The sequence below is a fragment of the Lutjanus erythropterus genome, chromosome 1, assembly GCF_056507025.1.
Source record: "Lutjanus erythropterus isolate fLutEry1 chromosome 1, fLutEry1.hap2, whole genome shotgun sequence".
NCBI lineage: Eukaryota > Metazoa > Chordata > Actinopteri > Lutjaniformes > Lutjanidae > Lutjanus > Lutjanus erythropterus.
The window spans coordinates 21619837-21633719 of NC_139317.1; the positions used below are offsets into that span (position 1 = coordinate 21619837).

General features: G+C 38.5%; 1 protein-coding gene across 1 annotated transcript in view; it reads left to right on the top strand.

Moving 5' to 3' along the window:
• Positions 1-246: 246 nt before the first annotated feature.
• The window catches only part of tub (TUB bipartite transcription factor), a 67613-nt gene continuing 53976 nt past the window's right edge, over positions 247-13883 (top strand). Inside the window, exon 1 of the mRNA XM_084716698.1 lies at positions 247-397. Within this exon, the coding sequence (XP_084572824.1) occupies positions 342-397 (56 nt within the window). The 5' untranslated portion in view covers positions 247-341. The remainder of the gene's footprint in view (positions 398-13883) is intronic.

The window sequence follows — 13883 nt, forward strand, 5'->3', positions numbered from 1 at the left end:
ATATTGACACGCGGGACACAGTCAGTGGGGATTTTGTCAGTGACATTAATCAACGTTGGCCCGTGAGTCCGCGTGTGTGAAATGCATCAGCATCCGCGCGTGCACGGTGATCTGACAGCTCGCGCTCCCCTCTCCGTAGTGGTATAGTCCGTATATACATACACACGTACGGAGGAGAGAGAGCGTCTCTCTCTGCACAGCCTCTCTGCTCTTTCACTTAACGGCGATTCCTTCAGTCCGTGTTTGTTTTAGTGAGGAAGGACGCGGACAGAGGAAGTGTCTTTTTGGTTTTTTACCGTCTCGTCATCCCAGTCTAGTCCATCCAGTCCACCGGAGGAGACATGGAGGGAGTCAGCAGCAACAGGAGCATGTCTTACAGTAGATGGAGTTATGACAGGTAAGACAGCTTTGCATGCGTGTAAAAGGCGAGTTTTCACCTCAGTGTGTTCGTTTGTGGTGTCACGCTAGGCCGATATTTGAAAGGTTGCTGCTCCAGCTTGGTGGGAACCCCTCCTGCGTAATTAGTTGACAGGTGCGGCGGATTTAGAAACGAGAGATGAGAGTGTATTAAGTAGCTTAAGCATCATAGAGTGACTGCTGGCTGTCAGATATACTAGATGTTGACTTCACTCTGTCTGTATGTCCACAGTGTCCACAGTGTGTGTTCACAGCCCACCATCACCAAAACATTCCCATAGGAACGGCTTGTTTATGTTGTTACTTTATGTTATTTTTAGTCTGTTACTGCATTTCTACAACACTCAGTAGTAGGGCTGTGTATTGGAAATAATCTGATGATACGATACGTATCGCGATACAGGAGTTATGATTTAATATACTGCAATATATTGTGATATTATAAGCAAGGTGATATATTGCTATATTTTAATCTAATTGTAACAGCTAAGGCTAAAACTAAAAACTCCTAAGAGGCAGCAGAGACAGGCTAATAATTGTTGCTTTTGATGGATTATTTATTGCTCACAGTTACTGGTGTTCAAAGTGTTGCAAGTGTCCAAAATGAATGTCCATAAATCTCCATGAATCCAACAACTTCATCTTCACTTGGCGAGGCGTGCCTGGCATAGAGGTCAAAAAAACTGTTCCTGCATCTAGCAACACCTCATGTTCATGGACAAGGTTAACTTTTATCCATATTATGTTTAGTCATGTTCGCTGACTGACTTATCTAACATATCTTGTGCTTTCCAGAAATCTATGTTGTGTTACATTTATCTAACAACAACAACTTGGAAAAAACTTTTTTGTGCTTGATAACAATGCATTCTGCAGTATGTTGCACATACAAACACCATAACAACATGTCCACAAACAGTACTGTGTGTACTAGGGCATCATTAAAAAAAAATCAAGATCTGGGTACAAAAAAGATTGGTTGGTGGTATCATTTGACTGGAGAAGTGTGATACTACTTGGTCTTGGGTTATTTCAGTCGATACTTTAAAGGTGTTGAGTACCAATACCCAGCTCTAGTGTGCACGACAATTTAATGATATATATGTGCTAATAAATAATTCTCACTATGGCTGATGCACAGAGCAGCCATATTGGATTTTAAGGGTTGGTGAGGTCCCTCCAACTTTCTTCAGGGGGCGTTCTAGTTGAAATTTCAACTGGGACCTCGGATATTCTGACTTTTCAGTTCAAATGGACCATACCATTATAGCAACTAGAAACTTGCTAGCAATGGCCAGCAGGAAAACCACATTACCTTGAATAAATAATAGATTTCACAGTGTTTGAACATTGTTGGAAACATTTGGGATAGTGCAAGAACACAATTTAACAAATTATATAACATGTCTAGCATCTTTTGACATTTAATACGGAAATGTTACTATTATAGCTTTAAAGGTTTACTTTTTTAATGCAATCAGAGCAGTGAAGATAGTTCACAACACTGCCGTCTAGCAGAGTTTAAACACAACATGGACCACTGCCACAAATCTTTGCATGTATCACATTAACACAATACAGTGTTTTTGAGAATCGATGTAGTAACACAAAACATAATATTAGGATACTCGAGTGTGTTGATATTTTCATACACACCCCTCAATAGGTTAATCTAACTATCAATTGATGTTTTTCCTTTGCATACTAAAAGTTTTCTGTGCAGGATAAGTGACAATGCTCATTTACTGTTCAGCCTTAAAATCATCAGCACAGCGGTAGGAATATCTGTGTAGTCAAACTAAAGTGCTTCAATCACAGAGCTGGACTCATTAGTCAGGAAGTTGGCAGGCTATGTCTCTGTAGGGGTGACTGTGATCAAGAAAGGCTTCCCATTTTGGTACAAATTCAAATAGGCATGTGGGGCATGAACACAGGGAGCGTAGATGATAAAACCAGTCCAGCCATGGTGGTCTTCAGTTTGATACTGGCTGCATTATTGGATACTAATATTTGGACGGATTTGAGCAAGTGGAGGATTGTTTTCTGAGGCGTTATTGGTGACGCATTTGCATTTCACGAATAAGCATCTTACATGGGCGAAATGTCCATTTTGTGTGTGCGTGATGTCATCAACACAGTGACACAGACATAAGTGTGAATGAGTCAGTCAGTTTGAATGGCCGTGACTAGTGAACAGTGACTCTAACATGGAGGAAACTTAAGTATGTTCAAGTACACAAAATCATGGTAAGAATAATATAAATACAGTCAAAATATGAGTAGTACAAATTAGGGTTCCATTCCATTTAGTGTAGCAGAGCCTTTCCAGTGAGCCAACAATTACAATAGCAGCACCCTCAGTCTCCTTAACCTAATTGGAACCATACCTTAATTAATATCAGTGGTAACACCTGTGTTTACTATTTCATATCAAAATGGCTGCTGTGAAAAAAGGTGTAGTCCTCTTTAGTCATACTCAGTCAACGATTTGGAATACAGCGGATGGTTAGTGATACTGTTGCTGTATCAGTAGAGGTGGTTTTACCGTGACAACACTGTACATGTTGGCTCACACAGTATAATTGGTATTCTGAATCTGTGCTTTGACATCCCAAGAGACTGCTGCCAGAGCCAGTGGTCTCTTAGCCGCCGAAGATTTCTCACAGCACTCTGAAATAATCTTTACCGTGTGCAATCAGTGATAGGCTCTTAAAAGGTGCCAGGATCTGTGCATTAACGGAGGAGTGTTGTTTGTTTTCAACATGAATATCACACAATATATACGTACTCCAGAAAACCCTGAGTAGTTCTTTCACACATACAGGAGAACAGACGAAAATAAGGATCCTCACTGCTGATTCCTGCTGCATTCCAGTCAAAGTCAGAGGTCGGAATTTCCCAGGACTCCCTTAGAACTTGGTGTTTCACCTCGATGAGCGTGATTTTGGGGACGCAGTAGTACACGCAGTGTAGGCCATCTCAGCTGGTGCTAAGTGCAAGAAAAAAGTCGGACTGAGTGGCAAAGTATAGTCTATTAGCTTAGAAAATTAGGCAAACTAGACTGAATGATGTACACATATAATATGAAATAGGTTTATTTGATATTTGTACACCTTGTAAGCCCATTTCGGCAAGATGCTTCACAGATTTCAGAATACAGACCCCACATCTTAGTATGTGTTTGTTGTTGGACATAATTCAGTCCGTCTTATCAATATATTTTAACACTATTTAGTTTCTGTTTTACATTATAACATTATTATGGTCAATTTAAGAACTGATCAACAGTTAGGTAAAAGTCATTTGAAAATCTAGAGGGAAGTCTAGTCCCGTCTGCAGTTGAGCCAGCAGTACAAGGAGCTGATGATGAAAGAAAGAAAAGGCCTCAGGTTACAGTTAGGCATGAGGCCTTTAGATTTAATTTGGGGCAAAGATTAGATTATTAAACAAATTTTAGGTTATGTTTTGGCTTGCTTATCCCAAAAAGTGACGAGACAACCCAAAGCGAGCTGACAACAATGCGGATCAGGCACAAAACACTCCTTGTGATCCGCCATGTAAGGCGCCACCCCCAAACAAAATACCAAAGTGTTTGCGAGTCCCAGAATTGCTCAGTTCCTGCTTTTCTACTTCTGACCTCCAAGCATTTGAGCACAGCTGCAAACATAAACAAAAAACATGGCCGACCGTGACAAATTTCTTTGGCAGGTGTATAGACTATTGATCGCTCAGCAGTGCACCCTCCTTGTGTTTATAAACAAAACAGAAGAATAAACTGTAACCAGCTGCCTAATAACATTGTTGACATATTTTGACATCAATTTACCAGCAGATCGGGTTTTATTATATGACAGAGTGTGTTACTTTAATTAAATACAGGTAAATGTTGCCTTTTGTTAATTGTTTAGCATTTGCAAGTGCTCCTCCATGAATGTTGCCATTGTTGTGGGACTATTTTTCTATGAATCGTTTGGAAAATTTTGAAGTGTCTGGAATGCAGTGTAAGTTAGATAGTTAGATAGTTAGTTGGTGCTCTATCAAAATATGAACACAATGAGATTTTTGATAAATAATCAACAGTAATATGAATATAATTACTAACTGGGTAGCAGAATATCATCTCTTCTGTCTGTGCTATCGTGGGGCCCATTTAAATTGGAGGGTGAGTACATACATGCTCAAATATAGACACACATGTCTCTGTTTCTCTCTACAGGGTCCCAAAGCAATATCCATGATGACTTTTACCCTCCTCATTAAAGAATGTGCACACCTATGATCCGCCCACACAGCTGTCTTCACTTATTTTGCCAGATTAAACTCCTCTGAGGACTGTGTGGGTGTACACAATGTGCTCGTCTGACCCTCCTATTAGTTTTGTAGCACCTGTAAGTGTTGAAGTAGCTACACCTTTATCTTTTTTATAGACCTTTTCAGTGGCAGCCATATTGATATGAAATAGTTGGTTAAACACAGCTGTTACCAGTGATACTAATTAAAGTCCCATTCCATTTAGTGTAGCAGAGCCTTTCCAGCGAGCCAACATCCATAACTGAAGCACCCTGACTCTGAATGGAATGGAAAATTAATTATGGTATTAATGGTAACACCTGTGTTTTCCCTACTATTTCATGTTAAAATGGCCGCCCTGATTAAAGCCAGCTCAGGAACTTTGGTGGCCCCATGTAATTCCAGTACAGCTCCACCTAACATCAACCTGAACAGGGGTCTGTTTGGCCAGAATAAGTGAGAATGTCTGTGCGGGTATTTGGGGCTTTGTAGTGAGGTACATGATCAAGACAAGCAGCTGCCCTGAATGTGGTCCTCATTTAGAGATTTTAAGTTGATAAAGGTTAAATTACCAGATCTCAGCCATGGCTTCTTAGCTGGTCGTCCTGATTGAGATGTCACACAGTAGATGAGATCATCTAAACTGTCCCACACAGGGGCTACCTGAGCAACTGAGCATAATGCAGTCATTGAATAAACTTTTATTTATGGTGTATTGTACAGTTGTTAAAAAATATCAATACTTTTTCAATACCACATGTTTAAAAACAATACAATCCTAACATTTAATAGTACTGAAAGTACCAAAGCTATAAAAACATGATTCAACTCAGGCTTCACTTTCAGACAGAAAAAACAGTGTTCACTGACCTTTCTGTACCACCACTGTGTAGATTGTTTTTCTTTTTGCTGTGGTATTGAAAGGCGTATTTACTGACTATGGCTTTTTTTTTTTTACATTAGTTTTGTATCAATATTTAAAATTCTTGTGTAGAGGATAATTTGAGAAATCTCAGCCTGAGGAAAGAAGCTGTTCTATAGTTTGGTAGCAGCTGATACTACTTCAGTATCCTCCTGCTTCCTCCTTTTTTCAACACTGCTGGGGAAGCTTTGCTTCATTTTTCAACAGTCTATTCATCATGCCAAGCCATTTGTTTACACTAGTTGGTTACTGTCGACCTGAATCATTTCCACAGTAAGATCATTGATTGTTGGAGAGGCCCAGAGACAGTCATGAATTAAGGATTTCTGATGCCATTTTAGTGTATGGATCTTTGGAAGGACATAATTAATTAGCAAAAAGTAAAAAAAAAAACATACCATAAGTTTATGAGCTTGGGATCCATTGCCAGTGGTAAGTCCCCTGGTTATACTCTTTTGAGCATGGTTGGTTTTGAGTCAGTTTATTAGCCAAGTTTCATTTAGTAGTTTTTCCCATTCATGGAACAGCTGATGAAGTCTGCTAATAAAATCAGTTAATAGTCACCAGTTAAGAATTAGAAGTGTAACCTTCTTTGGTTATATTAAATACAACAAACAGGCACCGCATTGAACTTTGCAAACAAATGTTAACCATCAGGAAAATGAAATTGTATGTCATCATGAAATTTGTTTGAAAGCAGAAAATTCACTTGTTTGTAAATAAGGCAGACCACTTTATCTGTTCCCCGAGGTCTGACAAAGTAACCTATAGTTGATCCATTGTTCCTGAAACCTCCTTTTCTCCTCAACCATAATATCTACTATGCAAACAGTATTTTTTTAACATTGTGATTCTTAACCTGGCAGACAGTTGTTGGGGGTGGGTTGCCAATTTATTGATAATTGAATCGATTATTGGTCGTGGCCCTACTCAAGCCTCCTCATAATAATAAAAAAATGAATATTTGTTTATTACTGCTTTCTTTTGATACTAGATGATCTGCAGATAACTATGTAACATGAATAAGCACATTCACACTCTTAGACTCTCCTACAGTTTTAAAATTTAATTTTAAATAGAAGAGACAAACCAGGGGACAAGAGACAGGATCATCATAGGTCAAGTGAAACACTTACCATTACATGCTGGGTTACCCTGCATTGTCCTTTGTGTCCATGATTGTCCTTTGGATTCTTAGAGGTCCTTATGATTCATTACTTTGACTCATGCAAAGCCAGGCTGTTTTTAAAGAGGAGGAGATCTCCAACTCATTCATAACCTAAAGTCCATTCTTGACCGCAGTGCCGAAGGAAATAAGACAAAGTTTTCAAACAAAATAAATATATAAAGAATTCACTTAAGATTAAAATAAGATTTGCAGTTCTTTCTAATATTTTTTTTACATTTATTAGTGCAATTGTTATGTAAGTATAAATTTCCTGAACTATCTATATCCATCCATTCGTAGGACACTCTTGACTCAACTGTTTCCTAGACACTGCTTTTTTTTTTACTAATAAATATTTTTCATGTTTTTTCAGCCGACTCTGAGTCTCAGAGTTTCAAGTGTAGTCATATCTTAGCATTTTGTTTTCTTCCAGCATTGTAATTCATGGTGTAGCCTGTTTGTTCTTGGACCTACTGTATGTACAATCACACTGTGTCCTCACTGTCCTGGCACCCACTCAGTAAACACTGTATCCTAGAGATGGAGGGGCAAGGTGGGCTGACAAGATACAATTCAGAGGCTGCAGAGCTCAGGACAGAATTCACTGCCTTTAATCAAAGGGAAGTTTGAATTTCATTGTGTACACTGTGTTCCCCCCATCAAACTGCACGAGTTAGATGGGTATAGAAAAAGAGGAAGGGGTAGAACTTGTGCATAGTAAGTGTCTCATTAATTTGTCATCCTTCATTATGGAACCTTATGATTGGTTGGAAAAATACCTAAATGTCTAGATGGTGAAAAGTGATAAGGAAGTAATCATCATTTAATTGAAAGCATCTCTATTCAGCTGCAGTTGATTGAAGAGATGGAAATGGAGATTAAACTCCAAAGGCCCTTCTCTCCTGAGGCTTGTTTCTTTTTCCTGCCATGTCTCCACTAGGACGAAGGACACGCTGTTTTAAATTGGCTGGAATTTGTAAATAAGTGTCAAATGGAGAAAAAAATAATTCTCACATGAATCTTCACACAATACCTCAAGGCTAGTATTGATGCCGGTCTGGCCAGTGACTGTATGTGACAGACAGCTGAGAGTAGACACAGTGGCCTAATTTATCTGCATAAAGGTAAGAGAACATCTTCTCTCAGAGTGTCTGTGTCATTCTGCTTTGGCCATCCATATACTACGCTAAATTGGCATTTTTCACGCCCAGAAACTGAGCGCTTCAAAAAAAAATGTCTCTTACAGTAAGTGGATAAAACCGAAAAAGCCAATCTGGTGTTTTTAGATTGACAAGAAAAAACTGAACTCTTGGGAAACAGTGAGATAAGACACCATTGAGGGCTGCGTAGCAGTTAAGTCGAGAGGGACAACTTTCTGTCTCTGTGATCGCTCATTTTTAAATGTTGATGGTACAGTACAGGTATTACTAACCTGTATTAATGTTGATTTTGTCTTTACAGTCATAAATTAGTAATTTGATCCAGGTCTCAGCAGCACAGGAAATCCTGGTTTTATATGGTTCAGTTGTAGAAACAGAAGTAGAAATACAGTGGAAACCACTAATCACAACAACAGTAAACTGAATACCTTTGGGTAGTGGGCAAAACAGGACATTTCAGGATGTCTCATGGGGCTTCAGGAAAGAGTAAACAACTTTTTTCACCATTTTCTGACATTTTATAGACCAAACAGCTAATCGATTGCTTGAGAAAATGATCAACATTTTAATTTATATAGAAAATAATAATGAAACAGTCGATAAAATTCAGAAAATATTGATTGAATTACTTTATTTTCATGTAATAAATAGAGTTGACTCATGGATGATGCCTGACGATCATTGTCCACTACCATCATAACATTGTGATTTAAAAGTGCCTTAGAACGGATGAATATGTTTTTTAAGGAAAAATGAATGATGGGTGTATTATAATAGAACTTGCATCTAATTTACTAAAGGAAAAGCAACATAAAGCACTGCCCAATATGTAATTAATATGCAACATGCATAAATATAAAAAATATATAAAACAAAATTTATAAAAACAATTTCAATCTCATCATGCATACACATGCCAATTCAGTAGGCATTGCTCAAATAATAAAGAGAAAGTAAAAAAACAAAACAAAACAGTTATAATAATCATATGCATATAGTGGTGAGTTTCACTTGGACTGATGTAATCACTATGAGAAGTTTCCACTGTAGATATACATGATAAGACATGGCAGTGAGTTCAGATGTATTAAAACATAATTATTCTCAGAGGGTTTAATCTGCTGCAGCGGGTTAAACCCTCTGAGAATAACTGAGCTGTGACTGACCCTTTTCTTCTGCTTATTGCTAAGAAGACAACAAAGAGATTGTTCAGTTTTCCTTCTGACACGGTGTTTTGGTGTCCACCAAAAAAAGGACAGTTATAGTGAAAAGATGTCCATGTCAACTGGTAAACAGTGTTTCTAGATTTCACTGGCTTGGTGTGGAAGTCATCTCAGTCTGTGTTTATTTGCGAGGCTTTGCATTGTTTGCTCCGTGGCCATATTGCCAAGCCTGTATTATTGTCTTTGAGTTTCAGCTGTGCTCATTTTTGAATCTGTGCAGCTGACTGAGGAGACTTGAATTCAATCGCCTGACATTTACGATTGATTTAGACATGCAGAGAAACTTCAATTAAGTATGGTTGTGATATGCTTTCATAGAATACCGTTAAACACTTCAGAATAACAACTGTGTGTGAATTTTGTTTCAGATGAGACCAGACAGGTTGATCTGAGGTGTTCCCATGTCTGTTCGGCCTGTGCTGCAGGTGTGAATTGGCCACAGCAAGAGCTGGAGACAGACAATACTAAAAGTGTGTGTTTGTGTGTAAGAACACTCTTGCTTCACAAACGCTGTATAATGCTAGACAGTATGTAATTTGTACTTTAATTTGTGAGACCCTCCTTCACATGTGTGGTCATCAGCAATGTATCAAGTCACTAATAAGTGCTGTGAGCTTCTGAATCCACTGTGTGTTTGGGGCCACTGTGGGTGGCTTTAAAAATAAGTCATAAAAGAACCATGCACCTTGAATTAAGATTGCACACACCATGCATATGGTTAGTGATTGATTCATCAGTCACCAACTGACCACTTCTATTATAAAACAAACTGAATTTTAGGCTATATAACAAGGTTTTGTTGTAGTTCTCTATTTGATTGATTTATTAGATTGGCTGAAGAGATAAAATTTTTTAAAAAATAGTCAGGTGGCACAGCAGTGGATATATCTCCTGCCTGATGGCAGCAGGATGAACAGGCTGGGGTGGGTTTTGTCTTTTAGTGTCCTCTGGGCTCTACACAGGCATCTTACCTCCCTGATATCACTGATGCTTGGTAGATGGGTACCAGTTATCTTCTGGGTGGTTTTAATCACCTGTTGCAGTCTTCCTGTCCTAGGCTCTGCACATCCCATGCCTGTTTGTGTTGACCCAGTCAGGATGCTTTCAGTTGCTCCTCTAAAAAAGTTACAGGAACTCTGCAATTGAGCCTTCTTCAGTTTTCTGAAGAAATTCAGCTGTTTGTGAGCCTTCTTTATCAGGTTGGAGACATCATGACAGGCTCTCTGTGATGTAGATTCACAGAAACTGTTCACCTGCTCCACCTCAGCTCCACAGATGTAGACAGGGGTGTGCCTCTTTGCCTCCTTTATTCAAAACAATCAGCTCTGTGGTTTCACTGATGTCAAGCAGTAGGTTGTTTTCTGCACACTGCTGTGTAAGACTGCTGATTTACTCCTGATACGAAGTCTAATCAAAATCCAGCCTATGAGTTCTCTCCATGTCAGGGGGTCCAGTCATTGATGAACAGTGGGAACAGGAGGGGGCTGAGCACACAGCCCTGGGGGGCTCCAGTGTTGAGGACTAGAGTGGAGCTGTCTGTGGTCTGTTTGTGAGGAAGTCCAATATTCAGTTGCAGAGTGTTCAGATTGTCAGTTAGCTACATGGGGGAGATTGTGTTGAATGCTAAGCTGAAATCAGCAAACACCATTCTGATTTGATTGTGGTTGTTGCATCTGATCTTGTCTGAATGTGCAGACTTGGCATTTCACGATAGAAGGAATTTAGTTGTCAATACGATACCAGTGAATATCCACGGTTCTCAATACCAACTTTGATACAGTAATAACATTCATCTCTTATTATTTGTCTGTGTCACAAAACTCTTTTGAGCTTCTCAGACAAAAGACTGAGTGGGATATTTATTATTCCCAACACACTGTTAGGGGAGCATGTTGGAAAGTAATGCAAAAATGCAGTGATTTATACTGATGAAATTTCAATATAATTTGAACTTAGAGTGCAGCAGCAGTTTAAATCTCTATTCTATTCTGTTCTATTCCATCCACATCATATTTTGTAATTTTGATGACAGAAGACAGGATTGTAGCCAAGGATCTATGTTTACTTTGGACTTTTACATTATCGTGGAACGTAACTGGCACGTCAGGAAGAATTGCATCACTAGTGTCTTTGGTACTGTAAAAAAAATTGTCATGTTTTCAAAATTTTGGCATCAACTCTGTACCTAAGTCAGTTCTTGTAACATCCCTAATGTAGAGATATTTTCCTCTGAAATAAATTATTAGACAGACAAACTAACAGATTAACAGAACAACAACCATAATTACCTGTCTGCAGTTTCACTTGTGGGGCAGAAATTGTTGTGTCTGAATGTGTGTTTTACCAACCAAGATATGTTATTATTCAGACAGTGCCTCAGAGGACATGACAGTTTATTGAGAATAACACTTCTTCTCCAGACAGTTTCAGTAAACAGAGCTTCTGCCCTTTACTGTCTGACTAGGGCCGTCTTTAAACCTTTGTCAGTCATTCAGACTCAGTGTCCTGAAGTGATCTGTTAATCAAGATCCTACAGCCTTTAGTGTACAGTATTTTACCTCTTCAAATACCTCCCCATCTTCACAAATGAACACCTGTATGGTGACAACCATTTTGTTTTAGTGTTGTGCCTGTGCCAGTGGAAATGTTTAGGTTTTGGAGTGCAGTTGTAACTATTGTATTATGGAAGGGATGAGCTTGGAAAAGCAAAGCAGGCATGATGCAGATCTGTATGACAGCTACGGTACAATGAAGGAGAGCAGCTGAGTGGACAGCTATGTCCAGAGTTGGTCAGAGTGTCCACTGTGAGAGCAGGTCCTCAAAGTTGACCAATAACAGATTTTAAACGATACAAGATATATCATAGCATCTTTTTTAAGTAATGTGAACAAAAAATAAACTTGAGTTTTATATTTAACAGCTTTACATTAACTGTGTTGTTGTAATGACGTAGAATACGTCACCTGTTAACCTGGACAAAAAAAAAAGAAGAAGCAGTTTTCCTACCTCTTATTGTTTCTCATGATGTGGCCTGTCTTTTCTTATTCGTCAGTCCTCCTAACTCTCCAGCTCAATGACCCTCCTGCTGCACTGCTGTTATTATGCAGTTCATAGCTTAGTCACTGTCCACCTGTTTCTGTAGTAACCACAGATAGGAAAAGCAGGGAACCAAACAAAGCCTTAAGCCTTTTGTCTATCTAATATACCTCTTCTTTTTGCTTGCAACAATTACCAGATGCCTGGCATAATTTGAAGCTGCAGCAAATGTTGTGAAATGAGAAATATTTTGTAATGTTAAACTTGATGGGAATCAAGTAGAGGTGCACAGAGATGTCATCTATCTGTATCTGCAGCCGTTCAACCAACAAAATTATCTGTCCTGTATCTGTATTCAGATAGAAGACCAGATTTGTGTCTGCTTTATATTGGAAGTCATGTTACATCGGGCAGATGTTTTATTTTCTCTACTACAATGCAATTATTGTGCCTTCAACACATTCAACTGCACTTTCATCGCTCCCTCTCTCTTTTCATTTTTAACTAAACTTCTAACTAAAGTTTCACGGACTGAGGTCTCCCACCACCCAGGGGTGGGGACAACTGGGGAACACTGAGCAATAAGAAACTGAAAAAATGTTTTATAAATCAAAAGAATATGTTTTAAATCGAAAAATAGGAACTCTTTAGTAAACATAACCCTCAGGAAATCATCATAAATTGCAATGATCCTGTGTTCATGTTTCTTAATGTGTTATTTTTACTGCTGTTCACAGAACTAGAGTCTTATACATATACATGCAAATTTTATTAGTATTAAATATTAAAATGAAGTATGTTGTTTAAAAATATACGTAGATAAAACATTGTTAGATAAAAAGTTAAAGGAAAAAAGTAACTCTCTTAACATTACATTTACATCTGTTTCCATTGTATTATTTGTGCTTTTCCAAATAAAAGATTTGGATTCTGTTGCGTCCCTAGAATCGAGAAATGACTCCAGTTGAAAACCAGTTTCAAATTGTGTGAATCAGAATCATGTCTCAGAGGAATTTCTTAGTATATATATCTTATAAGAGAAATGTTGTCCTTATGCATCTACACTGCTGGAAACTTGAACAACAAAGAGTCATGGCAGAGAGAAGTAAATGGTCCAGTGTGAATTCTAGGCTTGGGTGTTATCCATTTATTCATACCTTCATTCCCTCCTGACATTTTCCTGGGGTATAAGATATTAGGCGGTAGTTGTGTACAACTTGTGTAAAATGCCTCAACTACATTGTAATACTCCCACAATGTGGGCGGAGCAGATTGTCATAGTTTGTTAGGTTACCTGCTTACTAGAGGTTAGTTAAGTGTGAATTGATGTGCAGCATAAGGCGGGCAAAGACAGATGTCCTCCAGATGTTGCCTATTACAGCCTATTATAAAGGCATGAGAATCAAGAACTGTTCCAAATTAAAGAGCAGCCTTTGAATACCTGAGTTTTTTCTATTCTGTTGCACTGACATGTAGGCTTCCACACAGAAAATTGATCAGAAATCAGTAATGGAATCAATAAAGAATCAGACCAATAAGCAGAATCGATAATAGCATTGGTATCAGTAAAATCAAATAATATCCCATCCCTACTTATACCTCCCTGTGTGTCTTCAGTTAGGGTACTGGGTCAAATGTCAGATGTCTTGTAGTTAAGAAATGTTATT